Source organism: Molothrus aeneus, unplaced genomic scaffold (genome assembly GCF_037042795.1).
Source record: "Molothrus aeneus isolate 106 unplaced genomic scaffold, BPBGC_Maene_1.0 scaffold_476, whole genome shotgun sequence".
NCBI classification, from domain to species: Eukaryota; Metazoa; Chordata; class Aves; order Passeriformes; family Icteridae; genus Molothrus; species Molothrus aeneus.
This window is the reverse complement of record NW_027099151.1, coordinates 227-8,343: the sequence shown is the minus strand read 5'-3', so window position 1 is coordinate 8,343 and position 8,117 is coordinate 227. Positions and strand designations below refer to the sequence as shown.

The following is an 8,117-nucleotide window of genomic DNA, read 5'->3' as shown; positions in this document are numbered from 1 at the left end:
CAAATGTGGCCCCTCCCCCTCCCACAAGCCCCGCCCCTCCCAGCCCCGCCCCTCCCCCACCCCTGGCGTCGCTTATTTATTGCCAATAAAGGGAATTCGCCCCTCCCCCACCCCCGAAATTTTGGGGGTTTTTTGGTCTTTTTTGGGGTGGGGGAGGGGCCTGGGGTGGGGGCGGGGCCGAGTGACCTCCCAGACCCCAAAACACCTCAAATTTACCCCAAAAATTCCCCCTCCCCAAACTCCCCCGAGATGTTTCCACCACCCCAAGCCCCACTGCCCAATCAATCCTTCCTTAATTAATGGTGGGAGGAGCTAATGAGGGGTGGGGGCGGGGCCAAGTGACCTCCCAGACCCCAAAACACCTCAAATTTCCCCAAAATTCCCCCTCCCCAAACCCCCCTGAGATGTTTCCACCACCCCCAAACCCCCCTGAGATGTTTCCACCACCACAAAACCCCAAGGTGATCAATCAACGCTGGGCCTTTATTGACGGTGGGGTCAACACGGAAGGGGCGTGTCCGGAAGGGGCGTGGCGTGCGGTGGGCGTGGCCTGTGGCGGCGGGGGTGGGCGTGGTCCCTCAGAGGCGCCGGATCTTCATCTCGCTGCGCTTGAGGGAGTAGTAGAAGCCCTTCCACTGGGCCCAGTTGATGCCGTTGGCGTAGGAGAGGTGGGGCCCGGCCAGGTAGAAGCCGTTGAGGTTGGAGAAGTGGCAGGAGCGGAACCACCAGGCCCCCGAGGAGAGCGCGGCGCAGTTCTGCGCAAACAGGTCCTGGTCGCGGTCGAAGGTGGAGAACTTCTGCCCGTTGTGGTAGCTCAGCGAGTCGCCTGCGGGGGGGGCGGGGCGGGGCGGGGCGAGAGTGGGCGGGGTCACCCATTGGGTGGGTTGGTCAGTCTGGGCCGGTACTGAGCACCCCGTGGTCAGCCGTGGCTTGGTTGGCCATCGTTGGCCACCACTGACCACCATTGACCACCGTTGGCCACCATTGACCACCATTGGCCACCCCGTGGTCAGCCGTGGCTTGGTTGGCCATCGTTGGCCACCATTGACCACCACTGACCACCCAGTGGTCAACCTTGACTTGGTTGACCACCGTTGGCCACCATTGACCACCATTGGCCACCCCGTGGTCAGCCGTGACTTGGTTGACCATCGTTGGCCACCATTGACCACTGTTGACCACCGTTGGCCACCATTGACCACTGTTCACCACCATTGACCACCCAGTGGTCAACCTTGACTTGGTTGACCGTCAAAGACCACCATTGACTCCTATTGACCTCCATTGACCACCGTTGACCACCCAGTGGTCAACCTTGACTCGCTTGACCATCGTTGGCCACTGTTGACCACCTTGACCACCATTGACCACCCAATGGTCAACCTCAACTTTCTTGATCTCCATTGACCTCCCCAAGGTCAACCTTGACTCCATTGACCACCAATGACCCCCATTGACCACCAATGACCTCCCAATGGCCAACCTTGACTCGGTTGACCACCATTGACCACCATTGACTCCCATTGACCACCAATGACCCCCATTGACCACCAGTGACCTCCCGATGGTCAACCTTGACTTGGTTGACCACCATTGACCACCCAATTGTCAACCTTGACTCAATTGACCACCATTGACCCCCATTGACCCCCATTGACCACCAATGACCTCCCAATGGCCAACCTTGACTCAATTGACCACCATTGAACACCAATGACCTCCTGATGGCCAACCTTGACTCAATTGACCACCATTGACCCCCATTGACCACCATTGACCTCCCAATGGCCAACCTTGAATCCCATTGACCACCATTGACCACCATTGACCGCCATTGACTCCCATTGACCCCCATTGACCACCCAATGGCCAACCTTGACTTGGTTGACCACCATTAACCTCCATTGACCGCCATTGACTCCCATTGACCCCCATTGACCACCCAATGGCCAACCTTGACTCCGTTGGCCACCGTTGACCTCCATTGCCCTCCCAATGCCCAACCCTGCCTCGGTTTCCCCCCGCTGGCCCCAGGGTGCCCTCACCGGCGCCGCCGTCGACGAAGCCGGCCACGTGCAGGGTGTAGCCGTCCTCCTCGGCGCTGACGGCCGTCGGGGACAGCGCGAAGGAGCCGTAGGTGGCCGAGGCCGAGTTGTTCTCAAAGTCCTCGAGCTCCACGCGCAGCTCGTAGCGGGCCTGGAGGGTCAGCAGGGCCAGGCTCTGCAGGCCTGGGGGGGTCAAAGGTCACTGGGGTCACTCAGGGGTCACTCAGAGTCAGGGTCACTCATTGGTCACTCATTGGTCACTCATTGGTCACTGAAGGCCTGGAGGGTCAGCAGGGCCAGGCTCTGCAGGCCGGGGGGGGTCAAAGGTCACTGGGGTCACTCAGGGGTCAGTCAGGGATGGTCACTGGTCACTCATTGGTCACTCAGTGGTCACTCATTGGTCACTGAAGGCCTGGAGGGTCAGCAGGGCCAGGCTCTGCAGGCCTGGGGGGTCAAAGGTCACTCTGGTCACGTAGGGGTCACTCAGAGTCAGTCAGGGTCACTCATGGTCACTCATTGGTCACTCAGTGGTCACTCATTGGTCACTCATTGGTCACTCCATGGTCACTCATTGGTCACTCAGTGGTCACTCATTGGTCACTCATTGGTCACTCCATGGTCACTCAGTGGTCACTCTGTGGTCACTCATTGGTCACTCAGGGTCAGCAGGGCCAGAGGTTTTTGGGTCCAAACTGGTCCATACTGGTTTATACTGGTTTCTATGGATTTCTATGGGGGTTTTTGGGTCTATACTGGTCCATACTGGTCTGGACTGGTCCGTACTGGTTTCTATGGATTCCTATGGGGATTTTTTGGTCCATACTGGTCCATGCTGGTTTATGTCAGTCCATACTGGTTTATACTGGATTTTTATGGGTTTTTTTGGGTCCATACTGGTCTGTATCAGCCCACACTGGTCCATACTGGTCCATACTGGTTTGTACTGGTCCATACTGGTCTGTACTGGTCCATACTGGTTTCTCTGTATCTCTATGGATTTCTATGGGGATTTTTTTGTCCATACTGGTTTACACTGGCCCATACTGGTTTACACTGGTCGTACCCAGCCAGTACTCGCCGTCGGCGCGCCCGAAGCTGGCCCTGTAATCTGTACTGGTTTGTACTGGTTTGTACTGGTTTCTATGGATTCCTATGGGGATTTTCGGGTCTGTACTGGTCCATACTGGTCTGTACTGGTCCATACTGGTTTATACTGGTCCATACTGGTTTACACTGGTCGTACCCAGCCAGTACTCGCCGTCGGCGCGCCCGAAGCCGGCCCTGTACTGGTTTGTACTGGTTTATACTGGTTTCTATGGATTCCTATGGGGATTTTTTTGTCCCTACTGGTCCATACTGGTCCATACTGGTCCACACTGGTCCATACTGGTCCATACTGGTCGTACCCAGCCAGTACTCGCCGTCGGCGCGCCCGAAGCCGGCCCTGTAGTCGTTCCAGCCGCGGAAGAAGCTGACGGAGCCGTTGAAGCGGCGCTGGAACACCTGGGGGGGGAGGGGCCGGGGGGGTGGGGGAGGGGCCGGGAGGGTGTGGGGGAGGGGCGGGAAAAGGGGGAGGGGTGGGATAAAAAGGGGAGGGGGAGGGGCAAAATAAAAGGGGGTTGGGAAGGGGAGTGGGGGAGGGGCAAGGGTGGGGGAGGGGGAATCGGGGGGGGGTCAAAGGTGATTTCAGGGGTGGGGGAGGGGTGACCATGGGGTGATTTTGGGGGGTGGGGGAGGGGCAAACCAGGGGTAATTTTGAAGGGGGGGAGGGGCGATCATGGGGTCATTTTCAGGGTGGGGGAGGGGCAAACCAGGGGTAATTTTTTGGGGGGGTGGGGGGAGGGGCATCCCAGGATGATTTCGGGGGTGGGGGAGGGGGTGATCCTGGTCGGATTTCCTTGGGGGATGGGGGAGGGGTAATCCAGAGGTAATTTTGGGGGTGGGGGGAGGGGCCATCCAGGGGTAATTTCGGGAGTGGGGGCGGGGCTGCCCGGGGTGGGGGAGGGGCGATCAAGGAGGGATTTCAGGGGTGGGGGAGGGGCAATTATGGGGTCATTTTCAGGGTGGGGGAGGGGCAATCCAGAGGTAATTTTCAGGGTGGGGGAGGGGCGATCCAGGGGTAATTTTGGGAGTGGGGGAGGGGCGATCCCAGGATGATTTCGGAGGTGGGGGAGGGGCGATCATGGGGTCGTTTGGGAGTGGGGGAGGGGGCGATCCTGGTCGGATTTCCGGGGGGGGGGGGTGGGGGATGGGGATGGGATTTTTGGAGCGGGCGGGGGGAGGGGCCGGCCCGGGGTGTGTCCTGGGGGTGTGGGCGGGGGAGGGGCGGGGCGGTACCGTCCACACGTGACCCTCGGTGCTCATGTCGCAGTAGACGGGCACGGGGGCCCCGCCCCCCCCGGGGGACACCAGGTACACCCCGTCCTCGCGCGCGCCCCCCGCGTGCACGTCCTGGCAGTCCCGGGGGGGGGAGGGGCGGGCACAGCGAGGGGAAGGCTGGGGGGAGGGGCGGGGGGTGGGGGAGGGGAGAGGGGGAGGGGGAGAGAGGGGATGGGGTGGATGTTATGGGGTGGGGGAGGGGAGGGGATGTTATGGTGGTGGGGGAGGGGATTGAATGTTATTGGGGGTGGGGGAGGGGTAAAAAGGGGGGGGTTGGGGGTGGGGGAGGGGATGTTATTGGGGGGTGGGGGGAGGGGATATTATGGGGGTGGGGGAGGGGTAAAAAGGGGGGTTTAGGGGTGGGGGAGGGGAGTGGAATTTTATTGGGGAGGGGTAAAAAGGGGGGTTTGGGGGTGGGGGAGGGGATGGGATGTTATGGGGTGGGGTGGGGAGGGGGGGAGATGTTATTGGGGGAGGGGAGGGGAGGGGATGTTATGGGTGGGGGAGGGGATGTTATTTGTGGGGGGAGGGGTAAAAAGGGGGGGTTGGGGGTGGGGGAGGGGGAGGAAAGAGGGATTTGGAGTGGGGGAGGGGCAAAGAGCGGGGGGGGGTTGGGGAGGGATGTGGGGGTGGGGGAGGGGCGCGAAAGGGTGAAAAGGGGGGGGTTTGACAGGGTGGGGGAGGGGTAAAAAGAGGGGGGGTTTGGGGGTGGGTGAAGGGATTGAGGGGGGTGGGGGAGGGGTATAAAAAAAAGGGGCCGGTTCTGTCACCCTCCCCCACCGCAGTCCCCTCCCAGTATCGCGAAGCCCCTCCCAGTTCAGCCCAGTTCAACCGAATCCCCTCCCAGTCCCCTCCCAGTATCCCCAGTACCACACCCAGTCCCTCCCAGTTCATCCCAGTCCATCCCAGTATAAACCAATTCCCTCCCAGTCCCTCCCAGTACCGTGAAATCCCCTCCCAGTCCCTCCCAGTTACCCCCAGTCCCTCCCAGTTTGTCCCAGTTTGTCCCAGTTATTCCCAGTCCCTCCCAGTCCGTCCCAGTCCCCTCCCAGTCCCTCCCAGTTGTCCCAGTTATTCCCAGTCCCTCCCAGTCCGTCCCAGTCCCCTCCCAGTCCCTCCCAGTCCCTCCCAGTTTGTCCCAGTCCCTCCCAGTCCCTCCCAGTTCATCTCAGTCCCTCCCAGTCCCTCCCAGTCCATCCCAGTCCCTCCCAGTCTGTCCCAGTCCCTCCCAGTCCCTCCCAGTTCATCCCAGTCCCTCAGTCCCCCCAGTCCCCCCCAGTCCCTCCCAGTCCCTCCCAGTCCCTCCCAGTCCGTCCCAGTCCATCCAGTTTGTCCCAGTCTCACCCTGGGGCCGGATCGGCTGCCCCTGGCTCAGGGTCCCCAGGGCCACCAGCAGCGCCACGGCCACGAACTGGGGGGGATTTGGGGGAAATTTGGGGGATTTTGGGCCCATCCGGGGGGAAATTTGGGGGATTTGGGGGGTCTGGAAGGGAATTTGGGGGGAAATTTGGGGAAATTTGGGGGAAATTTGGGAGGATTTTGGGAAATCTCGAGGGTTTTGGGGAATTTTGAGGAAATTTGGGGGAGTTTTGGGAATTTGGGAGGGATTTCGAGAGATTTTGGGGGGAATTTGGGGAATTTTTGGGGGATTTTGGGTTAATTTGGGTCCATTTAGGGGAAATTTGGGGGTTCTGAAGGGAATTAGGGGGAATTTTGGGGGATTTGGGGGAAATTTGGGGGGAATTTTGGGGGAATTTGGGGGGAATTTTGGGGTTCCCGGGAGGAGTTTTGGGGAAATTTGAGAAGTTTTGGGGGGTCCCGAGGTGGATTTTGGGTGGATTTGGGAGATTTGGGGTTCTTGGGTTGAATTTGGGGGATTTAGAGGCAATTTTGGGGTTCCTGGGGTGATTTTTGGGGGATTTGGGTGAATTTGGGGAAGCTTCGAGAGAGTTTTTGATTTCTCAGGGGGAATTTTGGAGGAATTTCGGGGATTTTGGAGTTCCTGGGTGGAATTTTCAGGGAATTTTGGTGGATTTGGGGGATTTGAGGTGGTTTTGGGGTGAATTTGGGGGATTTGGGGCAATTTTGGGGCTTTTTTTGGGGGTGAATTTGGGGGCTTGTGGGTTTTCCTGGGGTGAATTTGGGGGATTTGAGGCGATTTTGGGAGTTTCGGGGGGCTTTTTTGGGGTGGAATTGGGGGAATTTGGGGCGCATTCAGAGAGTTTGAGGCAATTTCGGGGCTTTTTGGGGGTGAATTTGAGGGATTTTGGGGCTTTTTTTTGGGGTGAATTCGGGAGTTTTTTGGGGCAGAATTTGAGGTTTCCCAGGGCGGGTTTTCAGCTCCCGGGTGGATTTTGGGTTAAATTTGGAGGATTCGGGGGCCGTTTCGGGGTGAATTCCGGGGGTTTTGGGCAATTTTGGGGCTCCCGTTACCTCATGGCTCCGGAGCGGCTCCGAATCCGGGCGGGGGCCGGGGGGGGGAGGGGAGGCCCCGCCAGGGCTCGGGGGCCCCTTTGGGGGGGAGGGGGAGGGACCCCCGGCCCTGCCCTTTTTTTGGGAGAAAAAATCCCAAAATCCGCCCTTTTATCCCTCGGGGAAAAAACGCATTTTTTTTTATTATTTTTTTGTTATTTTTTTGTTATTTTTTATCCTTTTTATTTCCGCATTTTCACCCCCCAAAAAAATCAGATTTTACAGCTGGAGAGGGGGAACATCCCAGATTTGGAGTTTTTTTTTGCAGGATAAACTCAAATTTTGCCTTTTTTTTTTGGGGAGGAAATGCCCCCAAATTCGCTCTATTTGGGGGTGGGGGGGTATTCCCTCACACTTGGCCCCCAAAATATTAAAAACCCAAAATTTGCCCCTAAAATGGGAGAAAATGCCGAAGTTTTGTCCCTGTCTGGGGGTTCTGCCCCTGATTTTCCCCTTTTTCCTGTTTTTCCCTATTTTTTTCCTCATTTTCACTCTTTTTTATCACCAATTTTCCCTTTTTCCCCCCTGATTTCCCCCCTTTTCCTTATTTTCCCTCTTTTTTTCCCCATTTTCCCTCTTTTCCCTGATTTTCGCCTCTTTTCTTCCTCAATTTTTCCTTCCCCCCCTCATTTCCCCCTCTCTTCCCCAGACTTTCCCCATTTCCCCCCGAATTTTCCCGATTTTTGCCTTTTTCGAAGGAAAACACCCCCGACCCCGCCCATCCGAGACACCGCCAGCATTTCAGAGGTTATTTTGTAGGGAATAAACCCTAAAATTCCCGTTTTTCCAGGGAAAAACGCCCTAAACCCCCCAGAAATAGGGGAAATCCAGAATTTGGGGGATTTTTTGCTTTTTTTGGCCGGATTTTGACTTTTTATTAAATATTTTATTACCGATCCTTGACTCTGCGTGTTTAATAGAAAAAACCCTGAATTCTGCCGGTTATGGGGAAAAATCCCCGAATTGTGTCATTTTATAATCCTTAATTTTGGTTTTTTCGGTAGGAAAAATTCCTTTTGCCTCCCCCCCCATCTGTGGAGTAACCCCCCCCCCCCAGTTTCGCCTCTTTACGAAGAAACCCGGCGTAGCTCCGCCCCCCGCAGGGAACCCACCCAACCCCCGCCCCTTTGGTGGGGAAACGCCCCGAATTCCACGTTTTAATCGTGAAAAAAAAAAAAAAACGAAATTCGCATTTTTTGGGGTTAAAACCCTCGGGTGTTC

General features: G+C 57.2%; 1 protein-coding gene across 1 annotated transcript; it reads right to left on the bottom strand.

The window, feature by feature from the left end:
• Positions 1–462: 462 nt before the first annotated feature.
• On the bottom strand, positions 463–5,837 carry MFAP4 (microfibril associated protein 4). The gene is made up of 5 exons (XM_066571405.1): positions 5,769–5,837; positions 4,383–4,541; positions 3,452–3,548; positions 2,046–2,228; positions 463–826 (listed from the first exon to the last, which is right to left on the bottom strand). Exons 2-5 carry the CDS (start codon positions 4,407–4,409, stop codon positions 579–581), a joined length of 555 nt encoding a protein of 184 aa, XP_066427502.1. The 5' UTR covers positions 4,410–4,541; positions 5,769–5,837; the 3' UTR covers positions 463–578.
• Positions 5,838–8,117: the final 2,280 nt, after the last annotated feature.

Coding starts and splice junctions, on each gene's coding strand:
- MFAP4 (XM_066571405.1), bottom strand. CDS start 4,409: ATGAGCACCGAGGGTCACGTGTGGACG. Junction 3,549..4,382: donor CCGAGGGTCACGTGTGGACG/GTACCGCCCCGC, acceptor CTCCCCCCCCAG/GTGTTCCAGCGCCGCTTCAA. Junction 2,229..3,451: donor CGACGGCGAGTACTGGCTGG/GTACGACCAGTA, acceptor TGACCCCCCCAG/GCCTGCAGAGCCTGGCCCTG.